At 32.3% G+C, this 15,305-nt stretch overlaps 1 protein-coding gene across 1 annotated transcript; it reads left to right on the forward strand.

Moving 5' to 3' along the window:
- The first annotated feature begins 1,385 nt into the window (after positions 1–1,385).
- Positions 1,386–14,877, forward strand: LOC134697729 (uncharacterized). The gene is made up of 9 exons (XM_063560013.1): positions 1,386–1,401; positions 2,482–2,784; positions 3,435–3,501; positions 5,182–5,240; positions 6,946–7,023; positions 8,767–8,814; positions 9,594–9,713; positions 10,479–10,535; positions 12,091–14,877. Exons 1-9 carry the CDS (start codon positions 1,386–1,388, stop codon positions 14,844–14,846), a joined length of 3,504 nt encoding a protein of 1,167 aa, XP_063416083.1. The 3' UTR covers positions 14,847–14,877.
- The last annotated feature ends 428 nt before the right edge of the window (positions 14,878–15,305 follow it).

Below are 15,305 nucleotides of genomic sequence, written 5' to 3' on the forward strand. Positions count from 1 at the left end.
TTTTAAAGTATTTGAGAAAAGAAAAACAAATATTGCAAATGATTTATAGGTCGCACTTAAAAACCTTAGCGACCTTGCACTATTTCTATACGAAATTACTTTTTCATATTACACGATCATAAATTTTAAAGATAGGCCTAGTAAAATGTTGTAGGAACAACTTATTGAAAGTCAATTTTAATCAGTGTCATTCTCCTATTTCGTTCAAAACAAATATAAACCTGGAAAAAAATATTGCAACACTTCCATTGAAAACAATGTAAAATGACATGATTATAGAATGTTTATATTAACTTTTTCATTTACAAAATACTTTTAAGCCGTTGTTGGTTTTAAATTGAATTTGTGTTATTATCTAACAAATCAGGCAAACTTCAGACTATAGAGAAGCATCATTTAAGCTCTACTGAAAAATATATTCAAGTTTGACTTGTCTTCTATAGCAACATTTTATAAAAAATACTAATTTTTACAGCTAACTAAACAATAATTTTTTTCCAGGTGCATATTTGCAAATGTTAAAATGCTCCCTTGTGTAATTATAATAAATGCGAGATAACAATTATGAATTAAAGAGGATATAGGGTTATCTCAATATGATAGCACTACACTACCAGGCCCAGTTTCCTCTTTCATAATATGAATATTTAGAATGTTAATCCTATAGCCTCCTAACAAGATGATATTATCTAAATGAAATCCTAGTTTTCATAAATCTTAATTCTTTGTAATGCTTCAGGTATACCTGCTGACTATGACTATTGATTCAATATCTTCCTATGAAATGGTTTGTCCAGAAACATCGCAATGGGGATTTTCGTCCCGGAGTCGATGTTCCAATAACAAAGAAAACCCACACTACTACTGTTTGTATGATGCAAACAACCTGAAATTTATAGAACTATGCAGAACTAATACAGATTTTCAAAGATCAGGTATAACCAAATCGACTTAGATTGGTTTTTCAACATTATTCATTATAAAAAACCCTTTGACAAAAACATAATAAATGACATGTGGTTTAATTGGCAATAAGACAACTATTCACTAGAAACCAAAATGACGCACAAGTACATGTCGCAATTGTGGTTACATGTAGTTTCACGACCTTCGGCAATGAGCAACATCCTTACAGCACTTTGTTTCGTAGCATAAAGATCGAAAATAAAATAAAATTAATACATTCGTGATATAAACAGAATAACATACAAATATTTGAAAATAAAGTAGGCATAAAACGTTGCTTGTAGCACAAATTTATCTGTGATCTGACCATCTATTTATTATAAAAACGATCCTGGTTACAATGAATAAATAGTTCAATACTTGTCAACCATATTTGCACTTTATTATGTATATCTTTGAAAAGAAGTATATTTGATGCTATGTGTATACTTCCTTGTTAGTTATACATCATTGAACTATGCAGCCACAATCAGCAATAATTTAATTCATTTAAATACACGACTACAAATTTTTGTTTGCATAAATTTAGGGTGCCAGCATGTCCCCCTTTTATTGAAAATATTGATACGTAACAAAATGTCAGTAGTTTTGACACCTCATGCTGACTTGTAAAACAACATTATTTGACCGCATCGACCAAAACTGACCATATGTGCACATTAATTTGTAAATATATATACCCGCCTAGTAAATCAGCCATATTTTATGTCAGGATTCCATGTATAATACAATAGACAGAATTATTGTAATACAATAACAACAAAGTTTTGTTTGCATCAATTTAGAATGCCAGCATGTCCTCCTTTTATTCAAAAACTTGATACATGTACCTAACAAAATGTTAGTAGTTTTGATACCTCATGCTGACTTGTACAAAAAAATTATTTCCCCGCATCAACCAAAACTGACCATATGTGCACATTAATTTGTAAATCTTTATACCCACATAGTACATCAGTCATAGTTTTTATGTCAGGATTTCATGTATAATACAATAGACAGAAATATTGTAATACAATAAAAAAAATAAAAATTCTCGCATCAATTTAGGATGCAGAATGAAATTTCTCGCATCAATTTAGGATGCCAGAATGACCTCCTTTTATTAAAAAAAACTTGGTACATGTACCTAACAAAATTTGTGTAGTTTTAAAAAATCATGCTGACTTGTACAACAAAATTATTTGACCGCATCACCGTATTTTTTTTCCAAATTAAATCAAGTTTTAAGAAGAAAAGCTATGTAGTGAGGGAATGTGATACACTAAGAATCAAAGCTAACCATTATTTATATACATAAACACTTGCAGAAAACTTCTCTATGATAGTTTCATATTAAAAATTTGCATATCAGGCAGTAGTACTTTTCAGGCCCCAATCAATTTTTTTTTTAAAGTTACTATCATCAGATTGTTTTAGACAATTATGACTATCTAATGTTTTATGTGTTCTTTTACAATGTGTATTTATTCATACTGTCCAACACTATTAATAGCTTTCGTTATTTTACTGTAGGGTACAAATTCCTGTTGAGAGGATCACTGGATGCGATTGAATGTGATGTTGAATATTATCAGCCATTTAAATTTTGGGCCAATGTAAGCAGTGAATGTCTTTTGCGGAAGTCAGAATGTACAGAGGAGGGACAGATAACCATTGACAGAGGCAATTCAACGTTTGATAGAAAATGCCGCTGCGATTATACCCAGGGCTACACATTTATCAAAACTCCAGTGAATGAATGTTTTTGTATGCCATCCGTTGAAGATTGTTCTTGTCATAAAGGGCTGTGTCCTATCGACCATATTTTGACTCCAGGTATGCAAAATTTACATTCATGCATATATATGTATATTATATATATTGTGTGGTGAAAGCAGAGTTTCCGTATTTTGGTTTTTATGGACAAGGCATATAAAGAAAGTATCAGTACTATATTGATCTCGCTCAGTGGCTCTTGGTTTTAAATGCAGATCAGTTTAAGATTATTCAAATAGATCCGCGATACTTATTACACATATATCGTAAGCTATCAATATAAAAAAGAAGATGTGGTATGATTGCCAATGAGACAACTATCCACAAAAGACCAAAATGACACAAATATTAACAATTATAGGTCACCGTACGGCCTTCAACAATGAACAAAGCCCATACCGCATATAGTCAGCTATAAAAGGATGAATGCTTAATGAATGCATTATATATGGTGATACGATTTGAATCGTCTTGAACATGAATGTAATACAGGTCATTGGTCGATAAATAACTAACAATCTATAAATCATAACAGTTTGAAATGAATCGTTAAGGCGTATGTTAGTTTAAATAAGCAACCCGTGCAACGTTTCATACCAGCAAACACTAGCTTATAGAACATGTAGACCTTAACCCAAACAAAATAATGAGAAAGAAAGATTAGATGGCTTCCTGTATACCAAGCTATTATTACATTATTTGTATTTTAGATTATGGATGTGTCAAACAAGAGGAATGGACTGGGCATTATGTTTGCCCTACAATTAAGATAACAATGTGAGTAAAGTCATAATTGGTACATTACTATACTACATGTAAGATTGCTAATGTCTTTTGTGTTATAAATCGTATTGGTACACGTATTTTGAAAGAGGTAGGGCCAATTTGCCAGACATTTTTTTCACAGAAGGGCCAATTTCAAAAAGTGCCGACAGCTAGAATAGAATTTACTATAAAAACAAAAAATAAAAATGCTTTTTGATCAATATCTCGATATATTTTGACTATATAGTTTACTAGTATATAATTTTACTTGTATCAAAGACAAAATAATGTATCGCTTATTGTGTGCAATCCTATGACTGTTCATACTCTTCACTACTTTCTATTCATGTGTTTACATGTATTAGATACATTCAAGGGACAACTAGCGTCTACCTGATGTAGGTGCCTGCATATTACCAATAACACGAAAATTTAATCTATAGAAATGAAGCCTACATGTAGGGGGTGATACCTATACATATAACTTAAAATAAGGCCATTGTATACAAGATTCATAACAACAAAAACAATTTTTCGAAACCTTTTTTGGACATAATATTATATGTAACAAATGCAGTCAAGAACAATTTTATCGCAAATTCAAACTGTATAGATACTAGTACTGAAAATTTTATACCCTACACCGGTAACTAAGTCATCAAAAAATAAAACAACACAACAGAACAAATCAGTTACACCACAAATCGTGATTGTAGGTAAAACAGCAAGAAGCTGTTGTATCTATATCACAACGAAGGGCTGATTTGTTAAAATGACAGAAAAGGCAATAATATAAAATGTGTTAGTAACACAGGGTGATCTATGACCAATTGATGAAAGATGTTCTCCGGTTGAAATATATACATGTATTATGTTATCTTATAGACGATAAAACCTTAAAAGACCAGGACAAATACAGATATACATACATTCAGAATGATAAAATGATAATTTGAATGTGTTCGATATTAATTGGCTCCTTGAATGGCACCTTGCATAAAGGATGTTAATAATAAAATAAAATCAATATTAGAAAATCAAGAGTCTTGGCCTTGTTTTTGTAGGAATACCTGTTCAAGGTATGTAAATAGATGATGTGGCGTATTTTCATGTACTATAATTAGCATATATCGGGCTATATAAAACATGATTTACCTATCTTAACGAATGAAACAAATTGCCGGCAAATTGGCTCTACCTTTTTGTTTTATTCCAGAACAGTACATTTTTGGGTTAAAACACTGAGGACAAGATTTTGTATACTTTATAGCTCATGACTATTTTAAGAAAGTACCTTCCAATTTATCATAATAAAATTATTCCAACTAATAAAGAAGACGGAACAGTTTTGCCAGTTTTATTTGTTCAATTTACATCAACAGTACTGGTTATAGACTACAAATGTCAACATGGTCAATGTGATCTTGTGTATCGTCCTGAACATAAATGTGACATTTGCCACTGAACGTAAAACAAATAACACTCAATGCATTGATAACTTGTAGACTTCCTGCAAGTGACTATATTGCTCAATATATTACCTTCATACTTTTTACATAAGTTTTTGCTGCCAGACACTTTGGCAAATAACGATCAAATAAAAGTTTGTATAATCTGTACACGGCTAAATTTAGAATGACTTTATTTCTAATGCCATTATTCTGTCAAGTTAATCTAGTTTCAACCATATAGGCTTAAAGGAGAAGAGTGTTCTACTAGACCAACACCCGTCCCAACTTTCGACACACCAGGTAATGGTTTTCTCCTTCCTGAGAGGAAACATTGTTTATATAAAAAAAAAACATCATTGATAGTTTGCCGTGACGGTTTTCACATTACTTAAAATGTAAATCTTTTGAAAGATAAACTAAAAAAACATCATAATTTTCAATGTTTGTTTATATTAAATATATAAAGTTGAAGTTGAATTATATAATGGAAATGTCCAATGAACGAATATATAACACACACATAACAATTATGTGTAAAACTGTAATAGTAATTGCATTGTCACATATATAATCTTAGACCGAAAACTATAATATAGTAGTAAATTTATTTAAATTATTAATTATTGTCCACCAGTTCCATATATAGATATAGGAAGATGTGGTATGAGTGCCATTGAGACAACTCTCCATCCAAATAACATTCATAAAAGTAATCAATTATAGGTCAATGTACGGCGTTTAACATATACCTTCAAGTTGGCTCAAATCGAAAAGCAAGCTATAAAGGGCCCAAAAATTACTATTGTAAAACCATTCAAAATGGAAAAACAACGGTATAATCTATAATACTAAAATTACGAGGTTCAATTTGTCAGCCGTCATCACGTAAAAACGACGAATCAAAGAATTCAACTTTATATTTAACAAATATAGTACAAAGGTGTAGATTAAAAATTACACCACTCCAGGCCCTTTTGTTTTCCATGTAATTAATATTGCCAATAATTAAGAAGTTCCGGTTCGAGTCCGATACCGATACCAATAGTATATTCACCTGTTTCCTATTACCTTATCTGTACGTTCCACATCTGACAGGAGCACCACCAAACGGTGTATTCGGGATTAGTATGCTATTTACACGGGTCATAATCACAGGGTTGACACTACTTAATTGTCAAATTGTTACCTTTTGTAGTACTTTAATCAGTAAGACTTTCTAAGATAACAAATCTGAACTAAAAATTAGGCGTATAGGTACAGTTTCAATTTGTTAGTGGGCATGCATGACATAAAACAGCGAATCAAAGAATTCAACTTTATTTATAACTAATATATGTCAATGCTGTTGATTAAAAAATACTCAATTCCAGGACCTTTTGTTTTCCAAATAGTTAATATTACCAATATTTGATAAGTTCCATTTCGACGGGTTCAAACAGAAAGATTTGAAAGCAGAGAAAACTGTGTATCTTATAATCGGCATGACTTTATCCGATGACAATACTAATACTAAAATAAAGCTTGCGCATAGTTATATACTTTAATTCATTCACGGACCCGAGATTTCACGGGTGTGTTCTAGTCTATATATAAAAAAAACGAGAAACGAGAAACACGAATGAATATCACAAACAAACGTCAACTACTGTACATCAGATTCCTGACTTAGGACAGGTGCAAACATTTGCAGCGGGATTAAACGTATTAGTGGTACAAAACCCTGTGTACAATTGTATATATGCTACCCACTCAGAACTAACATAAACAAAAGCATGACATAACCAAAAAGGACCGTTACTGCATCATTCGGCTAATATCTAAAAGCAATTTATCCTTGACATATTTCTATTATAACTATATTTCAATGTTAGATAACTATTCAGATCTTAAGTCTTTTTCGACAAATATGGAGTTATTAATTGAAGCTATTTGTACTGCATGATTTGTTTTTGGAAAAACATTTGTTCTGTCCGTTGTTAAATAACCTTTACATGTATCTTCTAAGGACCTGATATACCCAATATAATTCGAGCTGAAGAACCAATGTCTGCTAATGTATGGTTCACAGTTATTATCGTAGCAGGTAAGAAAATCTACTATTACATATTAGATACCTAGCTAGTGACGTAAATGTCACTATAAATTGTTTGATATCAACCATAAACTAGATATAACTACATGTAAATGTACCTATTAACAAATAAGATGTTGTAAGATTGCCAATTCGACAACAATCAACAAGAGACCATGTGCTACACACATTTATATTATATATATATATATATATATATATATATAATAAAAACTATAACACAAATTCCCATACGTTTCGGCCATTACGGCCTTCTTCATTGGAATAAATTACAACATTGAAACAACAATTACATCGCTTGGATACTTTACGTTATAATAACTTCTATGACGTTCATTTGCCGTATTTTTTGCTTTTTCAATATAAACATATTTATTATCGTTTATACATTGTGTTGAGTCCTTCAGGTTCTAAAGTCTTTAATTTTTTCATCCAAAAGGCTTCTTTAGTTTTTCTGTAAATTTCTGTCCCAAATACTGTCTCTATGGCGGTAACTTTCAAATTTGTCATTGAATGATTGTTCTGAATGAAATGGTTGACTACTGGATCTTCTGTTTTTTTGTGCGTATTTTTGAAAAGTTCAATAGCATTCGTTGATATAGTGTATCACCCGTTTGTCCTACATATAGAACTTTTTCACATTTTGTACAATTAATCGCATATATCACGCCTACGGTTTTATAATTTATTTGTCCCTGAATGGTATATTCTTTGCCGGTGTTGTCACAAAATACCTTGGTTTCATTTATATGCGAGCATAATGCACAATTTTTACCACATGGTCCACATCCATTAGTTTGTTTATGAAATAGTAAATTATGCTTTTTGTGCACTAAGATGTCTTTTATGTTGTTATCGCGTTTAAATGCCACGATAGGCGGATCGGGGAATATTTTCTTTAGTCTTTCAGATTGATGGAGAATTTTAAGATATAAGTATGTCTGAGTCAGTGACAACTCTACAACAGATTGATCCATTGGATCGCCATCAATGATGGTGATACATGGCTGTGTACATAATGTATATACAACTCGTCTAAACATCAACCCAACAATGTTAGATCTGTAAATTTGCTTTCGCAATTTTTTGGTTCTTCCCTCGCCGGGATTCGAACCCATGCTAGCGGATTTAGGTCCTCGTACGGCTCAACAATGAGTACAATCCGTACATCATAGTCTGCAACAAGTTAATCATAAAGCAGGCCGTACATTTGTTGGTTTGATTTGTTTAACATTTGTCATTTCGAGGTTCTTTCGAATTCCCAGTTTCATTTTAAATATGCGCCTTGGAATTTTTCCTTTTCACTTGTACCAATTTAGTCACTAATATTGTTGTTATTTTCTTTTTGTTTGGTTCTTCTTATCTTTTAAATTAGCAATTAAATAAGCGACAAGTTGATTTTACTTGAAGTTTGTTATTCGTGCTATTTATTTTTGAAAGTCAATTTGTATTACACTTAATAATTGTTTTGCGCTTGGAGCCCTTTACCCGATCTACTGTAACAAGTAGCGTTAACACTCTAGTCATGAAACACAAACATGTATATTAGAAGTGAACTCCAATACACGAAAGATATATGACACAAAGGATATAAAAAGGAATAACGGATATGCTAGAAAGGTTAACTATGCCTGAGTGAATAGTAAACAGTCAATTAATATCGAAAAAAAAAATAATAGTTATAATGTTATAAATTTTGTGACTTTTAAAATTGATTTATTTGATAATTTGCAGGAAGTATAGCGGTTTTGATCGGTTTGAAATGTTTGCCGAAATGCTATAGTAAGTAATAAAGCAGTAGCTGCCATGTATTTTTGCATTCGGTTTAAAAATAGAAAACACATACTTATTATTTTATTCCTCAATGCAAACCTGTTAAATGTAATATATACTCCAGTAAGGATACAACTTGATCTATTTATATACGTACGTGTTCGTAAAAGAAAACGCTCTGAACACATTTCTTTTTAATTTTTTTTTTTATTTATCTTATCTAGTATTATTACTCAGGCTTTTCTACACAGGAATAGATTACATTAGCTGTATTCGACAAAACTTCTGCGTACTTTATTTTACCCTTTGAACTTTTTTGGATTTGAGCGCCACTGATGAGTCTTTTGTTGACGAATCGCGCATTTGGAGTAAACATTAAATCTAATTCTGGTTTATATAACGAGTTTATCTCAACAAATGACTAATCAAATTGTACATAGTTACTATGTTATGTGTTCTTCATGCCACCGTCACATTCGCGGAATTCACACACAGATTGCTAAACATCACGGATTATTACAATTTGATCACTCTAATGATCGATATATGAAAGTTATTGATTTATTACGATATAATAAAGATACCCAATATCAAAGTTTGAAAAATAATGCTTATTTCATTACGTGCAGATAGCATTAATATTGTACTCTGACTTGTACATGCATCAAGAAACAATGAACGTCCTAGTTATTGCCCTTTACAATACAGCTACCAAACACACAGAAAAGACTAGTTCATTCATATTTGTCTTAAGACATATGATTTTTTTTAAATGCAATTATTTACAGAATTGCAATCAGAAATCGTCAGAAAAGATGAGATAAATACAAGACTTAAAGAACAGGAAGAAGGTGTTAAAGATTACGTGAATGAACAAATGAAACACAATTTAGAAGAATATGTTCAAGGTAAGTAAATGCATATTTAACAGAACAAAGGAGAATAGCTTAAATTGATGATGACGATGCTTCCTTTATATGAGTGTTAACATTTCCTGTAAGGCTTACACCACGAAACATTAAAAAAATGCAAGCATCTTCTTGCAGGTATGCTCAAGACATTTATGAATCTAAGGCCTTCGAAAATAAATACTAACATCACACTATGTTAATTTTTCGTGCACGCACAAGCATAATAATTAACTGCAGTGTAGGCAAGATATGTGCTTCTTGCAGAGGAAAAAGGTTTGCTATGCCATCAGAGGTACATTCAATAAACATATAGTGAAAAAATCTAAATTGATGAAACTATAGACATTGAGCAATTAAAGCTGCAATATTAAGAACCCCCAAAGAAATAAGTTATAAGGGTCATTAAACGTGTTTTACCATGTTTACGTTCCAAAAACTTTGTACACTTGTAAAATCAGACAACGGAATTATTTTAACATATTTTGACTGGAAAAGTTTTAATGCGTTCCACGAAGCTAAATGGACTTACTATAACTTCAGTTTAACTTTCAGTCGGAATTCAACACTTTGTTTATAGCATGACGTTTTTGCATATTCTTTTGTATTTGATTCAGCCGATGTAACCAGGAACTGTACACTGTATGTATCTTCCTTAACGAGTTGCTTGTATTGATTTACAAGTACCTTTTTAGTTTACATAAATCTGATACATGCATAAATATACAGATGTATAAGTTGTTATTAATTTTGAATTTTATTCAGATTACATGAAAAGTAAAGAAAACGAGGTCAATGAAAAGATTCCGCCCAAAATTCAAGGTAAATGTCCGAGGAAAAATGAAAACGAAAAATCAGATTGCAAAATTTAAATACACATCTAATTACTAATATTCATTAGTTGTTAAACACATTTTCTTATCTAGAACATAGTTGATCGAAAATGGTTGAAACACCGTAGCCAAAACTCTCGCTAATATGACAGTCTCATCAAATTTCATCATTTTGACAATAATATTTGAACAAAAAAAACAGACATAGAAGGTTAAAATGACAAAGATAGGGATGCAGCAGTCAACATTGTGTTATAATTCAAAAAACTATAAAAAAAAAAAACAAAAAAAAACATGTTAACAAACCAAATTAAAAAGGCGTATTTACAATGCACACTAGTAAAAAAACGAAAGACAATTATACAGAAATTTCTTATAGGACATGAAACATCCTTAATACACACATACAGCATATATACATTCAATTATGATAGTTCACACGTTTTGCAATGAAAAAGTGCGTAAATATGATACTGTAATAAGGAAATAACAATCAAAACCACGGAGAAAACAAAGACTCACAAAACCTTAGGACATTTACATCAACAGGTATGAAGAATAAATAGGAAACAACACGAACTCAACTAAAAACCGGGAGTTAAATCATGTGCTCCGGAAGGGTAAGCTTATTCTGCACCGTATATGGCATCCTCCGTATTATTTTTTTGTTCAGTTCGGTAATAATGGAAAGTTATTAAGGCTGAGGAAGAATATCAGATATGATTTCTGACACACATTTGTCATAAGGGCCAAACAGCTCATGATGGCGACCGTAAAATTTCCGTAGAATATTAGAGAATACATTACTACGATGTAAAACTTGTGTCTGATCCATTTGTAGTTTTGAACAGTAAATTATGTTTAAACTACACTAATAATTAACAATTAGAACATTAACAAAATTGAAATAAAAAGCATATTTTAGCTTCTCAATAATGGCATTTCCTATTTTTAGTTCATGTGTATATAACAGCAAGGGACTGCGGATTCATTTGGAAAATATATCTACCAGTTTTAAACGATAATCCACAGCTCGGTTTTCTTGTCATGTTCCCTAACTTCGGTAGATGCAAGTAAAAACGAGAAATGCTACTGTTTCGCAAATATGAGCTGGTAGATTGTTATGTAAGTCTTTGTCAAAGACAATTGTTGATATGTTCAAATCCCGTAATTGTTCTTCAATTGTGACATAACTGAGAGTCTGATCATTAAATATAAAACATCATGAGCAACAAAAAGAGTGTCACATGTTTAGCTGGACTTTCTTGTCCATCTGGAGAACCTGGGGTTGAAGTCATACAACTTTGCTCAGTGCTCGGAGCACAAAATTCATGCTCGAAACACAAAATCCAGTATTTTGATTGGTTGATTTTGAGTCTGAGTACAAAAATCGTGCTCGAAAGTTTTATGACCGCAAGGCCTGATGTCACGTTCGGATACATAAGATACTACAGGTAAATGTTATGGCTACATGGCAATTCTGAAACACTGAGAATAAAGAGACAATTTTATATCTATATTATAGAGACCATTTTATATTTCAGAGAAATATAGTCAACACATAGAAGAATGGAACAATGACAACGACAAGTACATTATAACTGAGGCAACTGATTATATAGATGAACGTCTCAGAAATAACAATTGCGTGCTTGTAATCGGTCGCCAAGGAGGTGGAAAGTCCTCCATAATTCGTCATATTGCTCTGAAATTATACACGAACGAATCTTACGATATCATTCCAATTGTATTGGGTCCACACGATATACTAGATTATCACAATGAAAACCGAAAACAGATCTTTGTTATTGATGATTTCTGTGGAAAATTAGTTATCAATGCTCAGAACGTTGACTTATGGTCTATTCAAATCGACGATGTTTTAAAATTGATCGAAACAGATGAAGACAGGCAAACTGAAGGACAAGGACTTGTCAAATTTCTTTTTGCAACAAATGAAGACATTTTTAACGACAAAATATTCGGAAATCGCCTCCAGCAATTGTCACCGTTTTATTGCAAACTCTCAGAGAAACCTTTAAAAGACAGCGAAAAGTTACAAATGATTAGGAAATATATACCAACCGAGGAAGCAAATATAAAAGAGACAATGCTATCACATGAAGTATATTTTCCTCTGCTTTGCAAAATATCAGAAGGCAAAACTGCCGATCAGATTGTGAAGCTGTTCGCCAATTTAAACGATTTCATTAAACAAGATTTATTAGCACTTAAAGATACCAGTGTTTTACATTTCTGTATTATCACACTATGCGCCTTATTTGAAAACTGTTTTGACGAAAAAATGTTAAATGAAAATTTTAGATTTGCAAATAGTAAGGAGGAAAAGGCTTTCAATGAAATTTGTGCTGAATTCAATTTAGGTCTTCATAAAGAATCAAATAGAATGCGCTTGAAAGAACAATTACAATCGGTTGGAGAAACGTATGTTTCTAAAACTGGGGATTATTATAGTCTTATACATAGCAAGGTATATCAAGTCGCAGAGATTGTATGTGCAAAATCATTTATAAATTGCTTTATCAAATTCGCACCTATTTCATTTATTGCTGCAAGGTATCGCTTTAAATCGACCACCGTAGAGAAAAACGGCAATGTTGTTTGGATAAATGAAGCCGATACCGAAAAAAGATATTTCAATAGATTGTTTATGGATTTAGAAGAGGGGGTAACTTACAGCACGTTTCACAATGCTCAGCTCTGTAATATAACGTACAGGGAAAAGTTCTGTACCTACTGCACAAAGAGAAAAGAGAAGCTTACAGAACTTCTTCTTCGAATAAAAGAAAGTAACAAAGCCCTACTCTTGAACGAGCAAAGTTCCCCTGATGACCACCCTGATTATGAAGACTATTTAGATTTTAAAGAACAGTATCACTTTATGGATCACAAAATGCGAAAACCACTTATCGAGTCAGCATGGGAAGGATGTAGCGACATTGCCAAAATGCTGTTAGAGATGGAATGTGACGTCGATGAAACCGATAAATTTGGAAGAACTGCTTTGTTTGTTGCTAGCTATCGCAACAAAACAAACGTTGCTATAAAATTAATAGAAAAGGGCGCGCAGCATGACTTATGTAATGCAAAAGGACAATCTCCGTTATTCATAGCCGCTAGACACGGTAACTACGATATCATAAAAGCACTTTTAAAAAAGAAAGCTAGTACTGAACTTTGTGATCCCAGTGGACAGACATCGTTGATGGTAGCATCCACATGTGGCAATAAGGACGTTGTAGAAGCATTATTGAAAGCAGGGGCAAATATCTCAAAATGTGACAATGTTGGTAGGTCCTCTCTCTTTTTAGCAAGTTTAAATGAGCGAAAGGATGTGGTCAATTTTTTGATAAGAAACAAAGCAAACGTCCACCAATGCAACAAAACAGGATTATCGCCACTTTCTGTGGCTTGCGGGAAAGAAAATTCGGATTTGTTAGATATTCTGATTAAAGCAGGAGCCGACATATCAAAAGAAGACAACAATGGAAGATCTCCATTATTTATTGCATGTGAAGGAGGATTTGACAATATAGTAGATATCTTGATCAATAAAGGTGCAAACGTTATGAAATGTGACTGGGAGAACAAATCGCCTTTATTAATAGCCTGCGAAAAAGGTCATTTGAAAATTGTTCAGTCTTTGATAAAAAGTAACTCTAGCATGATAAACCTTTGTGATGAAGATGGTAGATCGCCATTGTTTGTTGCATGTCAAAAGAGGAGAACCCAAATAGCGGGATTCTTACTAGAAAACGGAGCAAATCTAAATAGTTTCGACAATAAAAGTCGTTCTCCATTTTATGCTGCCTGTCGATCTGGTGACCTTGCAATTGTCAAGCTTTTATACACCAAAGGGGTTACAAAAAATCACTGTAACATATGGGGAAGTTCACCTTTATTCGTTGCTAGCAGAGAAGGTCATTTTAATGTTGTTGAATATTTAATTGATCTGAAATCTGATGTTTCAAAAGCTGATTCAAATGAGAAGACACCGTTGATAGTCGCATGTGAAGAAGGGAACGTAAGAATAGCAAGGATCTTGATGGAATCAGGTGCTGATGTTAATCACTGCGATAAAGAAAAAAGATCGTCTTTACACGTAGCATCTTTTTGTGGACACACCGATATTGTCAAATTGCTACTCATGTATTTAGCGGATCAAACTCTTCGTGATATCGATGAACACACTCCTTTGGAAATAGCACACAGAAAGGAATTCGCTGACATCGTTGCACTTTTAACTTCTAAAGAACTGTCGCTAAACACTTACCATTAATGTCTTTAATTATATTATAAGCATATCAAGTTTTTGTGAGACTCGTAGTCTTATTACTTGAACAAAATAGCGGATAACGTCACGATAACCACATTGCACCGAGTACTTAAATTGAACCTATTTAACATAAACAGCTGAGAAGTTCTTAAACGTTTCTTTGAGACTAAATAATTTTTTATTTTTTTTTTGACATTATACACGTCTTACAAAATAGGTGAATATATTCAAATGTACACTAAAAGAGGGACGGAAGATACCAAAAGGACAGTCAAACTCATAAATCGATAATAAACTGACACCATCAAGGCTAAACATGAAAAAGACAAATAGACAAACAATAGTACACATGACACAACATAGAAAACTAAAGAATAAGCAACACGAACCCCACTAAAAACTAGGGGTGATCTCAGGTTCAGTGTATATCAACGGAAGATATAAATGTTCAGTTTATATCAA

Source organism: Mytilus trossulus, chromosome 14 (genome assembly GCF_036588685.1).
Source record: "Mytilus trossulus isolate FHL-02 chromosome 14, PNRI_Mtr1.1.1.hap1, whole genome shotgun sequence".
Taxonomy (NCBI): Eukaryota; Metazoa; Mollusca; class Bivalvia; order Mytilida; family Mytilidae; genus Mytilus; species Mytilus trossulus.

Coding starts and splice junctions, on each gene's coding strand:
- LOC134697729 (XM_063560013.1), top strand. Junction 2,785..3,434: donor CGACCATATTTTGACTCCAG/GTATGCAAAATT, acceptor TTTGTATTTTAG/ATTATGGATGTGTCAAACAA. Junction 8,815..9,593: donor ATGTTTGCCGAAATGCTATA/GTAAGTAATAAA, acceptor AATTATTTACAG/AATTGCAATCAGAAATCGTC.